Source organism: Harpegnathos saltator, unplaced genomic scaffold, assembly GCF_003227715.2.
Source record: "Harpegnathos saltator strain DR-91 unplaced genomic scaffold, Hsal_v8.6 scaffold219, whole genome shotgun sequence".
NCBI lineage: Eukaryota > Metazoa > Arthropoda > Insecta > Hymenoptera > Formicidae > Harpegnathos > Harpegnathos saltator.
Genome location: NW_020230005.1, coordinates 437,904 through 451,749, shown reverse-complemented (window position 1 = coordinate 451,749; position 13,846 = coordinate 437,904). Strand labels below are relative to the sequence as shown.

The following is a 13,846-nucleotide window of genomic DNA, read 5'->3' as shown; positions in this document are numbered from 1 at the left end:
GGACAAGGCGGGCTAGCCTCTGAACCCGACCTGACCCCGTGACGCGACCGGTTGGCACCACGGCACCGTGTGGCAACGTGCCGCCGCCGCGAATGCTAATAACGATTAATTTGCTGCTATCCACAATTCAATGAAGTCCGCGATAGGCTGGAAACCGCAGCGAAAAGAGATCCCGTTGCGCTCGCGAGAGCTCGCGATAGCACGCGCCGCGGCGCCAAGCGGCGAGCAATCTGGCCGGAGGAAGCGCGTAATTCGTCCGCGAGTTAATCACTCGCCGGATAATCGTGCGACGGGCGTTAATTAGTGGATTAATTAGAACGGAGATGCACGCCCCGCCCCGCTTCGCGGCACCGCGAGCGCCCGCCGCGAGTTTAACGCGCCGTTGCCCGCACTAGGTGAATTTGCTCGCTCGCTCGCGAGTTTCGTCCTCGTAATTTATCGCGAGCGCGAAAGTAAAATCGCCACGCTTCTCGTGCCACCTTCTCCCCTTCGCTGTGGCTAAGCAGTGGAGAGGACGCTGTCCATCCGTTCGTTCATTCGTTCGTTCGCGTTGCCGTTTTTCGACGCGCCTCGTAAACCGTCTTCGACGGTACCTCGGCGGCGCGCGCATCGATTCGCACAGTGCACGCGCTAGAAACCGGAAGAAGTCGGCGACCATTACGACCGGATTGAACGCAAATCACCTCGCAGCTGCAGTACCGCGACCGCTCGTGCTCGCTCGGTGCGAGGCTCACTTGAAAAGAGTCAAAAGGCACGTTGGCCATAAATTATACGTTCCTCGAAATACCATTACGTAATCCTCGGAACTTGAACTTCATGGAAGTTATATCATTTTCAATGGGCGATCGACGCCAGAGAGAGAGAGAGAGAGAGAGAGAGAGAGAGAGGAGAGGAAGCGAGAGAAAGAGAAAGAGACCAGCTCGCCGTGGGTAAGAATCATCCATAAGCGCAAAATACAGGCGTGTAGCGAGGAGGATTGTGGAAAATAAAAAAAAAGCATTGTGAAGAAACGCTGTGACTTCGGAGTTTAACGTGCGGACCAAAGATCGCGTGTTCAGACAGTAGGATCAGCTCTCGAAACCAAAAATACCTCTCTCGCCGCGTTTCGTCCCGTATGTAACCGTCGTAAATTATAATTGGCGGCTCCGGAGAGAGAAGCGGAGGTCCCGTTACGAACCGGGCGAGTCGAGAGGAGGAGGCCACCGCGGGGGGGGGAGGCCAGTAATGCTTTTCAGCGCGTACACGCGGCGCATGTATGCATATGCGTGCGATCGATGGTCGCGCGCGTGCTGCAACCGGAAGATGTCATCGCCGGCAATTATGGCCGGATCGAACGCAAATTATCTGCGACAAACGTGCCGCGCGCAGGCCGGACGCGGAGCAGCCGCCTGCTGCAACGATGCACTTGGATGCGCGTCGCGCTTTGTAAACGCGCGCAACGAAGACACGATGCCTTCCGTCGCGGCGCGGCCGTACCGAGAGCGCAAGTGGAATTAGTCTCGGTTCGACGGACGCGCCTACTACTCGGTCCTGACGAGCAAGATGGAACGTAATGCACCTCGCGACGAATCAGGCTGAATCGACGAGAATGCCGATCGCGCCGCGCGGCGCGGGAGAGACGAAGGCAAAGAGAGAGGGAGAGAGAGAGAGAGAGAGAGAGAGAGAGAGAGAGAGAGACGGCTCAACGCGGAACGGGCCGCTCGGATATTTTCATTCACGACGCGTCACTCCGCAGGGGTGTGTCGTTTCTGGGTTGCGGACGCGGATCGCGTGTCACATACGCGCGCACACGTGGAACGTGAGATCCAGGAGCCGCAGGTGTTCTCGGAAGAGCTGACCTGTGGCCGTAGATCTCGAAAGAGAAGGAGAAAGAGAGAGAGAGAGAGAGAGAGAGAGAGAGAGAGAGAGAGAGAGAGAGAGAGAGAGAGAGAGAGAGAGAGAGAGAGAGAGAGAGAGAGAGAGAGAGAGAGAGAGAGAGAGAGAGAGAGAGAGAGAGAGAGCGGAAGAGAGGAAATCGCGATCGATCCTCGATATGGGATAATATAATTTTTAGCATCTTCTATAGCTCACGTCCTTCGTATCTGCTGAAATGTCGTTGAATAGTCAGCCACCTGCGAATTACCGCGCGAGCGAGTCTCACCTCGACGTATCGCGTATTTCACTTGGAAAGTTGGCGGAGGGAATCTCGCGTGAGCATTTTCCGCGATATTCGCGCGATGCCGCGCTAAGCGAGCGGCCGGCACTCGCGCCGAAGGTGGAGAGGCGCGCTCGCGAGTATCGGCGGTATGCGCTCATACCCATTCACCGAATTCCCCCGTTCAATGAGCCGTATCGTGAATACGCAATGACGTAAGGCGGGCCGGCTGCTTCTCCGGCATTCGCGCGGAGGTTCGCGCGTTCGTCCGTCGTCCCGCCCGCGCCGCGTGGAAATATCTCGGCGGATTTATCCATTGGCGCGAGATTCATTACGATCGGCCGGGATGTAATTTACTGCGCGCCTAGCATGAAACGGACGTCGTTAACGAGCGAGCGCGAGTTTAGGTGTCGCGACTCTCGCATTGCTTCTTCTTCTTCTTCTTCTCCTTCGTCGTCCTCTTCGTCTTCTTCCTCCTCTCCTCCACGTCCTCCTTCTCCTCTGCCTCCTACTTCTCTCGCGACTACAATGAGCTGCCGGTGGATGCCGCGGGGGAAGTGAGCGGCAGGGGAGGAACATACGTAGGGGAAAAGATGAAGTCGACAGGTAGAAGAGAAACTACCTACGCTCTTTTATCTCGGTACCGCTTTGTATTAGGCCGCTGTCGCACGGCTGGTATGCGCCGCCGGCTTCGCCAAAGTCCTCCTTTCCTTTCTGCGCGGAGATTCTTCTTATTTTTCTTCCTCCTCCTCCTCCTCCTCCTTCTCCTCCTCCTCCATCACCATCTCTATCGCGTTTACCGGCGTCAGCGCTTCTAAGTAATTTCTTTCGGTCAAGAACCCGAAGATACGATCGTCGCCTTCTCCTCCCACCGTCTTCCCTTTCGCGCATCGTTCCTTCGTCCTGCGGGACGAAGGAACGATGCGCGAACGCAAGCTCGTCGGTGCTCAATTTTACGGCGCTCCCTCGAAAGTGCGAACATTCTTATTATTCGAATAACTTTTTTTTCGCTCATTCGCTCATTTCTGCTCTTTCGCGCAGTCTCTCGCCTTATCGGGCGAGCGAGGTCTGAACCGTCGCGCCGACCGTCACGAATCGTAGAGGAGGAGGAGAAGGAGGAGGAGGAGGAGGAGGTCGAGCGGGCTCGTCGTGCAAACACGCGTGCTCATTCCCACGCACCCACGCCTTTCAACCGGCTCACGCTCCAGGTAGACGGACGAATCGCATTTAGCCGCTCGGCGCGACGCGAACGTGATGTCAAGCGTTTTCGCGCATCTCGAATGACTCGCCACTGACAAGTTGCGATACTCGGCCGTGCTACTTAGGACCGCCGATCCCGCCGACGCCTATTAACCCTCGCCGCGCGTGCGATCGCGCTTCTCTGCTATTTCTTTTTCCTAAATTGTAGCTCAGAGGCTGGACGTGACGTGGACGTGGACGTGTGTAGACGGTGATAGACAATTCCGTTAATCGGGATAAGCGCTGACCGACGCGTTAGTTAGGGTCAGTCCTTGTTTGCGAACGAGATCGGTTCGCGTGTCGTTCGCTATTGGGTTCGCGCGAACCGTTCGGTCAAAACGCGAAGGTGCGTCTGGCTCGCTTCCAAGCGCGGCTACTGCCTGTCCGACTGTCATTCTGTCAGAGCATGCGGAGAGAGAAGGAGAGAAAGGTAGAGAGAAAGAGACACGGTTACACGGCAGGACGCCACGTGACGAGATAGATACGACTATAAACCGCGCCACGTTGGAATAGATAAGCGTACAATGGCTCATTATACCTTCGCGTGTGACGCGGGTGACGCGTCGGTCGCGTGAAAAAATTCGCAAAGCTGTCTGAGCGGACAGCTTGATCTCCGCCTGAACAATCCGGAGCAATCGCATTTGTGACGTAATACAGGACTGATCGGCCTGTATAAACCGCCATTCATGATCGTGTTTGCATAAAAGCAGCTTAGTGTCATGCTCGCTGGCACCCGATAACTAATATGTTCATCTAATAGTGACAAATGATCGATCGAGTTTGCTTTAGCCGGGGTTGAATGCACATATAAAGAGGGAAACGCGTGCCGCGTCACAATACCGCGTTTGTAAGTGAAGTCTTCCTGGGATTTAAAGAGCAAGACAGAAGCACAGTTTCCACCTTTCTAGATCGGGGACATTGGGTCTTATTCCGACCGAATTGATCGGTGCGGCTCTAAGGGGAGGGTTCTATAAGGTTTGTGTTTGCGCGGATAATACAAGTTGACGAAACGTCATTTATGTGTTGCAGGGTACGGAAGAAGAGTGCCGACATGTCGGCGTTGAGCGTCGCGCTTTGTAGACGCGGGATTATCCTCTGGCTGGCCGTCCTACTGGCGTCACGATCCACGCATTCTGGTAAGTTTTTGCAATGAATGCCTCTCTCGCGGTGCGCTTCTATCTCCCTTTCTTTCGTCCGGCTTCAACGCCTCGGACACGCTTGAGCCGCCGTACAAAACGTGAGTCATTTATTTGATAGAGAGACCGTGAACGCGCGCGGACTCCCACGAGGAAATCGACGGCACAGACGGGCAAGAAACATATTCCCCGCTGCCGGGGACGCGATCGAGAGGGATTATTCCAGCCGGCAGCTCGGCCTGGAGAAACCGGATCATATCCCATTATAAATTGCCGCGAGATGCCGCGCGTACCCGTAAAAATCGTTTTTCTATCCGCCGACGTGATGTTTACTCCTTTTACACTTGACGGAGCGCCGAGAAGAAGTTGAATATTGCTATAATGAAGACCGAGGAAAGTAAGAGTAATTCCCGGTGTGAGATCGAGTAAAAGAGAGAGATAGACAGACAGAGAGAGAGAGAGAGAGAGAGAGAGAGGGGGGGGAGTATGTTTCGCCATGTTTGCGATATAGAATCTGACTTCGCGGCAGGCAGAAGAAGACCGATTCTATTGAGGGAAGACTCGCGAAGCGAATCCCTCACCTTTCGATGAGACAGAATCGGGCATCGCGGCGGGATTTTTGCGAAATTACAAGGAACGCGATTACGAATAATAGCCGCGCGACCGTGAATAGCGTGAACGACCGTGTGCGATGCTTCGTGAATCGAAATTAATTTCTGAAAATCAGAGTCTCTCTCTCTCTCTCTCTCTCTCTCTCTCTCTCTCTCTCGCCGAGACGCATACACTTCCGCGATCGTCTTTCTTGTGTACTGTCTGGTGTGACTAACGCCGGCCAGCCAGCCGGCCGGCCGGCTGGCTGGCCAATGTTTGAATGAGCGAGCCACGTTCTGTCAGGACGTCGAACCTATCCGTGTGTCTCCCTTCCTCTCGACGTCGGGGAGAGCATTACCTCATAATGCTCACCTCTGGCACTGGTCGTGTCGGGGCCCAAGGTGCTTTCCCATGGACCCGGCACACCATATTCGTTCTACGACCACTCTCGGGTCGCCTTCGGCCCGGTCGCCTCCTTCTATCGCGAGCCTCGTTCCGCGAAGTATCGCGCGAGCTTTTTCCCTCTACGTCGAGAGAGCAGGTTTCGAGCGGTATTCCCGGACGTATCGGTCGGGCCCCGCTGCGATATCGGAATAAGGCGATCTACTTGAAATCGTGTCGCTCGTAGCGCGACACGAGTCGCTTCGCAGGGCTGAGGGTGAGAGACTAAGGGTGAGCTTCTGTCTCGCGAAGCTGTAATACGCATCTCGAGATCGTGGTAGGAAAAAAGCAGTCGTCCCTCCCGCGACGACGCGTAATTTGACAGAGAGAGAGAGAGAGAGAGAGAGAGAGAGAGAGAGAGAGAGAGAGAGAGAGAGAGAGAGAAAGAGTAATTCCCCGTGTTGTTGCGGTCGAAAGTGACCTGGAAAAGGGACGATTCTGTTTCATGCAGAAAAGGGACGATCGATCGATCGGAGCGTCGATCGAGCGAGGAGCGTTCTCGGAAAAGCATGATACTGCGAACACGAGGACGTGCAAAAACGTTGCATCGTCAATGAAGGCTTATTGAGGATGCGTCAGTTTTGCTTCCCCCCTTCATCAATTGGCCGTCGGTGCTTCAGCGAAGAGCAGGTGTGGTTAAACGGACGAGATCGATTGAATTCCGCGACTCACCCGGCGTGTCTTCCCTCTTTTTTATTTTTATCCTCCCGCCTGCCCTCTCGCCCCGTCCCACCCCGGCCCGGGAGAGGATCGCTAGGCGATTCTGTGACTCTCTCTTTCTCGCGACCAGCACACTCGCGCGCGCTACTAGCGCTCGTGTCCTTTTTGCTCCGGCTTTTCTCGGCCAGCAAGGACGATGGAGATCGACGCGCTCGATCACCGACGATCCATCAGACGGACAAGTTTTACTGGATTATGTATCTTCCTCGGGACAGTGGGCATTCGCGAGACGCTCGCATTCAAAGGAAATCAGGAACATCGCCGACTCCTCGATACAGGTACAACAGGTTTTCGCCGTAAAAAGCCCATCCGGCGTGTTGCGCATCGCCGTGTGCGCTCTCGCGCCGCGCGCGCGCTGTATCAGCGACTTTCCTCTCGGTTTTGTTTCAAGATTTATCGGAATCATGATGTATCGGATTGCATTACGCCAGGAAATTACGAGCGACGCGCACGGCTCCGTCGCGGTTCCTCGCGGTGAGCCCACATCAGATTGCTACGTGTTCGCGCGAGTGCGCGATCGCGATGTCGTTATTATATGCTCGGCCGGAAATACGGCAGTCGGCGAAGTATCACACGCGCGCACGTACCCCGGCGAGATATAAATAATCGTTATCACTAGAATTCCCAGGCGATCGTTTACCACTTGCGGCCGCGCGGGAGACGCGGTCTCTCTCGGTCCGCGGACCCGACGTTTCGTCGGGTACGCGAGAGTTCCGTTAATTCCCGCAGCTCTCCTCGAGACTCCATACAAATTGTCCCTTGCGTCAGCGTCGCGAGAGAGACGGAAAGAAAGAACAAGGCAAGATAAAAGAAACACGGCGCGAAGATTGATTTCCTTCGTATGCGAGGGTCCCGATTTCGGACTCCCCCTCTCCGCAAACCACCCACCTGCCCACCTCCCATCCCGGAAGTGATCTAAAGCTGAAGTCCGCGGAGAGAGAGAGAAAAAGAAGAAGAAGAAGAAGAAGGAGGAGGAGGAGGAGGAAAAAAAGAGAAGAAATTGCGTCAGGCACACAGCTGCTCGCGTAGCGGTTCCTCGGCTGCATCCACGCGATGCCGTGAATTCTGGTCAAACCTGTAAGCCCTGAGGAGTCAGAGTCGGCGTGCCCGGCGGGATGTCACTGACCGCGTACCTCACCGTTCGCCACTTACGGTCCATGTCATCGCCGCCGCCGCCGCCGCCGCCGCCGCTGACCCCTGAGGCGTTCCATATTTATGCTTAATGCCGGTAAAGTGTCGTTATCGTCAAGCATCATCAAACCCCGACTCGTACTCGCGGCGAGCGGCGAGCCCGTCGGAGACGACGGAGGAGAATCCGGACGAACGCGCACCGCTGCTGCTGCTGCTGCGTGCACGCGCGCGCCACGGACTGCATAAAAACGCGTCGAGATATATGTGACGTGCGGCTGCGTACAGTTACGCGCTCGCACGCGTATTAAGCGTACTCGAGTGTACCGCGCGGGCGGGAGACGCGTAATTGCAAATCCATAAATCTGCGCGCGCGCGAGGAACTTTCGGTATACGAACCCGGGGAATTATCCTGGGATTATCCCTTCGACCCCCGATAGCGCAAAAACGCGAAGTCGAATTTACGTACCGAACGTACTACGCGCGAGCGGATCCTTCTTCGCCGCGCGAGTCGCCCGGCACGGGAGCGTGTGTCACATAGACAATGAGGGTCTTAAGCTGACTCAACCTAATGCGTTTTTGATAGCGAATGCGAACAAGTCGCCCCGAGTCGCCAATTCAAACGTGGAGGGGCTCTCGCGAGCCGTAAGAGGGTATAGAAAGGATCCGTTGTAACCGGTACGTCGTAAGAGGACTCCACTCCCTCGTCCTCGCGCGTACTCCACTGAGCTCTTCTCTCTTTCTCTTCCTCTCTCTCTCTCTCTCTCCCGTCTATACTTTCTTGACTACTTACCGAGATGGTGAGGTCAGCGGCGGTCATCCAACGAAGGGTATAACGGAACGCGTGGGTGCAACGTCAGCGTGACACGGATTAAAGTGGTTGTGTTAATCCGATTCGGAAAATGGGTGTGTTCCCTCTTTCGCCGACCGCGATTCGAGCAGCGCGATCTCGCGTCTCGCATCGTTCCGCGTGCGAAAAATACTAGCAACTACTGGTCGCGCGCTCCTTCTCCGCGTCTGGTGTGATTTGGCCGTGCAATCGTTAAAGACCAATCTACATAAGACGCAGGACGCGAGTCGCAGATCACAGGTCGCAAGATTTGTTGCGTACGTACATAAATACGCAGCGAACACTCTCTCTGAGCCAATGAAATAACAAAATGTCCTGCGTCTTGTGTAGATTGGCCTTAACAAAATACATTCTGATTGGCTAGTCGCAAGACGCGAGACGCGGAAAATTAAAATTCGGTTAATTTTTGTGCGTCCTGCGTATTGAAGCCTGCGACATGTAGCGGCTGAAAACACGTTTCGTCCACGCTGCGTCCAGTCTTGCGACTCGCGACTCGAGTCCTGCGTCTTATGTAGATTGGCCTTAACTCAATGCTCGAGGATGATTCTGCGGCTTCATTAATTTCCCGAGCGAATTAGCATTCGGCGCCCACCGGCCGGCACGCGGCACTCTTTTAATCATACGTTCTTTACGACTTCGCCCGGCAATGAAATATTTCAGAGCGGCATCCACGTGAGCCGCCGCTATCGCGGCTTTCAAGTCCGCTCGCGATCGCGATCGCGCGCGCGCGCGCGCGCGTGCGCGTGCGCACAGCCAGGTGAATCGGTTCAGGGATCTCGAGCGGCGGGCACCTTATCGGAAACGAGCATTCCTTTCGTCCGGGAATTATTCTCATTACCGAACGTAACGGCGCGCGCGGACTCGCCTCATAATGTAGGAAGTGGCAATGAACTCGATCCGTGATCGGGAGGATATAATTTATGATTGTCCACGAAAGGAGCCCCGCGCTAGAAACACTACACGGCGTATTACGCCAGAACCGGTCGGCCAGGTTGCCCCGACGTTACATTCCCGATATCCGTGACATTGACATTAACGGTCGCACCGATACAAACAACACGGCCGGTATTTTTCGTCCTACACATCCAGGTAAAACACGAATTTATTTCAGATTAGATTACGTAGCGAGCGGAGGTTCGCGTAAAGCCCGCTTCGGAGTCGACGCTCCGTCCTCGTCGTCTTTGTCGTCTTCTTCTTCGTCGGTGAGCTCGCGCTAGCCTGAGACGTGTCTCGCCGGAGCTCGTCGGGAAAGCCAGGGCTCGTTGTATGCGTAACGAGGGATGAAATTATCCCGTCATCTTTTTCACGGGCGCGAGCGCGCACGAGTGCGGTGAATCGCGGCGCGGCGCGGCCCGACGCGACGGTGAAAACCGCGACCTTGGAGGATGCGTAATGCAGAATTTCGTGCACGCGATACGCTGGAGGCCGCGCCAGGTGCCAGGTGTTCATCGGAGCGTGTGTGCGGTTGATGGTAATGAACTTTCGCGAGGCAAGGCCGCCGGGGATGATTTCATAACGCGCTGCGCAACAACATCGTGCTCTTGCCCTCGCCCGCATTGCGAGGCTCGCGGTGTAACAGCATCGTTCGCGAGCGTACGGAGAAAGGGGGACGCGCGACTCGGGTCAGGTCGAGGCACATCGCGAGAGGAACCGAGAGAGAGAGAGAGAGAGAGAGAGAGAGAGAGAAAGAGAGAGAGAGAGAGAGAGAGAGACCGCGGCGGGAACGAGACAATCGTGGGGAGGAACGACACGCGGAGAGGAAACGGGAGGACTTGGCGGTGCGTTGACTTACATAATGACTCCCCGCGATTCCTCGAGATATGCATGCATGTGTGTGTGTGTGTGTGTGTGTGTGTGCGCGCGTATGTATTTGTGAGTGTGCGCGCATACGCACGCATACGATCCTCTGTCTTCGATTACGAGCGAGGCGGCCAAAGAACGTATAAATCTCGCGCACGGAAATTATATTCGAGAGAAGATGCGTTTATTGTTGATACCGATAAACTCCCACGTCGTCCTTTTTCCACGCGCTCAAGATTGATTTAGGGTCCGTACCAGGTACACCACGTGAGGTCTACCTCCACGGCGCGGCGCGCTTCACATCGGCGGAGCCGATGCACTTCCGCGCGGCTTTGTACGAGACGCGTCTTATTCGAAAGCGCGTACTTTTTCCCGGCCGCGCGGCGCATTATCTCGCCGCGGTGAGATTTATCGAGCGATCCTCTCGAGCGTCCGACTGCCTCCGAGGGGCGGTTCGCGATTCTCGTGTCGATTTCACGAACACGATCTAGGACGAAAAACGAGCGTCGAAAACCGCGCGCCAGCGGATCGCCAGTGCGGGGCGCGAGTTGATAGTCGCGCTTCATCACGACGCGATTCTCCGTTACCACAGTCGAAACGCGCCGCTTTTTTGCCAGCTCGTACGCGCTCAATGACCGTCCCGTTAGATCAACGGCGATAATTTATCGATCACCGTTGAAGCGGGAAAAAGCGGAGAGGAAGCGTTTGTGCCCGCGCGGCAAAAAGCGGTCGTTCGGTTTTTGGTGCGTGTCGTCCGCGAAGTCAGTTTCGTCGTAAGAGAATCGACGAATCGTTTGAAGGACGCGACGCGACGGGTCCTCGTGTCCATTGGTGACCATCTGTGACGGAAGGAGAGAAAGGGACCGAGAGGAGAATTAGCTTCAAACAGACGACATTACTTCTGGAATTAGACGCTTACATGCTTCGCATGTTATTTTCAATCTCGACGCTCGCATCGAGCTTCCGTTCATCTGTAATGCACCGCTTGTGTCTCATCGCATTGTACGTTTAATTAGCGCGAGCGCGTGTCGCTCTATGTGCATTCATTGAATGATCATATTGCGCAAGGACGCTGCAGTCAACGTTCTTTCACGACAAAGACCATGTACAGAGATAGATAGATAGACAGAGAGAGAGAGAGAGAGAGAGAGAGAGAGAGAGAGAGGGGGGAGAGAAAGAGGAGAAAAAGAGAGATTACAATCATGTTACGGAGCCTCGACACCTTGACCGTGGTCTCTCTCCGTGGTAGGGAGGTGCGACGTAATAATTTAGTCCGACCATTGTGCCGAGACAAGAATCGTCTCGGTAGGCCAGTGCATGCGTACGTGATGGGTCCGTGTAACATGGAGGCACGCGGCTCGGGTCTCGCTCGTGGGACTGACGGGACACGACCGCGCGACGCCTTCATTCAGCCGGAGCCCGTCGTGGTTCCCAGTACAATTCGATTCGCTGGAAACCGCTTGCGCGCTCCGCGTCGCGGAATGCTAATTCTCGAATATCCTGCAACTCGCTTCGATATACCGTAGGAGGCGCCGTCGGCCGACGAGCTCGGCGCGGAAATGCGATTCAGCTTCGCGGCAGACACTCGTACATTCTCGTCGTTTCATTAATCTCTCGTCGCGCGACGTACTCGAGATAATACAATCTTGCATGCGGCCGATGATGCTGCGGCTGCTTCGCATTAAAAAATAAATGACACTTTCTCATTCGTACTCTGCGCACATCGCGCGGATGTTCTCGCGTGATAAAGCGCACGAGAGCGCAGTCTCTCGTGGATAAGGAAGCGAGAACGAGGGTGAGCTGGGATGGAGGAGAGAGCTCATTGTGCGAATTTCCAGAACGTCGCGATGATTGTACCCCAGGAAGGCGTCCTGTCGCGCTCCAGGAACAATCAAACCCGAGTCCTGCAAGCGACACTTCAATTTCTTTGATATCGCGAGAGCGCGTCACGTAAGAAAAGAAGAATGATCTCATGCTTGAGAGCGAGGGGGTGGTGGTTTGTGCGCGCTGTGCGCGCGCGAATATCTGCACGAGGATTACGCGAGGGAATCGGTCGAGAGACAGCAAAGAGACAGAAGGAGACATAAAGAGAGACAGAGAGAGAGAGAGAGAGAGAGAGAGAGAGAGCCGGCGGGAATTCAGTATTCCGCTCGCGCTCGCTATACAATTGGTCCGTTCGACCGGGGCGAGGGTGTTAACGAGAATTCGCCCACGTGTGTTCGCGCCATATGACGCTTCCATTCGTTCCGCTCGTTGTTAAGCCCCGGTACACCCTCGAGAGACGAATGCGTCCCGCTGGTAATTACTATGATAAACTGCACACGGGAGACGCATTGATGTCCCCTCCAAAATTCACCGGGCTTATTCGGCAATCCCGCTCTCTCTTTCTCTCTCTCTCTCTCTCTCTCTCTATGCTTTTCATTAACTTTAATTCCGCGCGTACCTTTCGACGTGTACGAATGTGCCGCTAAGAGCCGTATTTCTTTGATTGCAGCGCCGGTATACGATCAGGATACCACACAGGTCGCGGAGTACGATGGAGGTATGTATATCACGCCGGCTTTTACTGCACCTAATCAATCGACGTGCGCGCGAGCGTCGTTAAACGTGACGTTAATCGTTTATCGTAGTACGAGAAGCAGCGCGTGCTGCTGAACGATTATCATTCGCCTCATAATTTCATCATGTTCAAGCGCGACCGCGAGTTTCTCGAGCGTCACGAACAAATTACGTTGCAAGATTCAACGGCTATCGTTTGATTCCCTTCGCGCTTGGCGACTGCCACGTCGTATGGTTGAACATTGCGACTTTACGTAATCGCACAAGACCTGTACGAGATCTGACGCGTTTATTAACGTTGGACCGTTCCTCCAGCTGCCGCTGGATGTTACTTCAACTTCCAGCGCTACCAAGAAGGCGACAGGATCATCACGAGCGAACCCTGTCTCAATTGCACATGCCACAACCGAATGCTGATGTGTTACCTGAAGGTCTGCCCGTTCACGAAGGCGATAGGTCAGAATTGCACGGTGGAGAAGCGTCCGGATCAGTGTTGTCCGGTGATCACTTGTCCAGAAGTGCCGGTCCAATTGCTGACGTCGACTACGAGCGCGCCGGCGACCTCGGACTCTACGGAGCTCGGCTTCCACGATAATTACGGCTGCAACGTCGACGACAGATTTTATCCGGATGGCGCTCAGCTGCCGGTGGACCATCACAATCCTTGCGAGCTCTGCTACTGCATCAGAAACAGAACCACCTGCGTCATGCAAGAGTGTACTTTACGAGTGGCGGGATGCAAACCGGTCTACCAACCGGGTGTGTGCTGTCCGATCAAATACAATTGCGGTAAGTTTCGTTGACCCCCGCGTTGCATCGCGCTCTATAGCGTATCACCTGCGGTGCGAGAATCGCGCTCACACGATTGTTAATTATCCGATGTAGAATACGACGAGGAACCCAGCACCACGGTTGGTCCGACACCGGGTCTCATCATGACCACGACGCTGCCTCCCGATGTGCTGCCGCTATGTTACCACGAGGGCAAGGTCTACGAGGATGGCGAGCTGATTTACACTGAGGCGTGCCAGCATTGCTATTGCTTCCGAAGAGAGATCGCCTGCGCGGTGCAAAATTGCGGAACGCCGATGCAGGCGCACAGAAAGAATTGCACGGCCGTACCCCCGCCGGAAGGGGAATGCTGTCCGACTACGTACCAGTGTGGTGAGTAATTTTGCGCAATAACTGCCGGTTGCGATGTAACATATGTAGCTCGGCGAGCTCTAATAGAAGTTGTTAACCGATGAG

The 13,846-nt window shown here is 54.9% G+C and overlaps 1 protein-coding gene across 1 annotated transcript in view; it reads left to right on the top strand.

Moving 5' to 3' along the window:
- Positions 1-13,846, top strand: part of LOC105190590 (titin) — a 42,726-nt gene that overhangs the window by 19,762 nt on the left and 9,118 nt on the right. Inside the window, exons 2-5 of the mRNA XM_011153389.2 lie at positions 4,403-4,509; positions 12,534-12,581; positions 12,914-13,387; positions 13,484-13,762. Of these exons, the coding sequence (XP_011151691.2) occupies positions 4,425-4,509; positions 12,534-12,581; positions 12,914-13,387; positions 13,484-13,762 (886 nt within the window). The 5' untranslated portion in view covers positions 4,403-4,424. The remainder of the gene's footprint in view (positions 1-4,402; positions 4,510-12,533; positions 12,582-12,913; positions 13,388-13,483; positions 13,763-13,846) is intronic.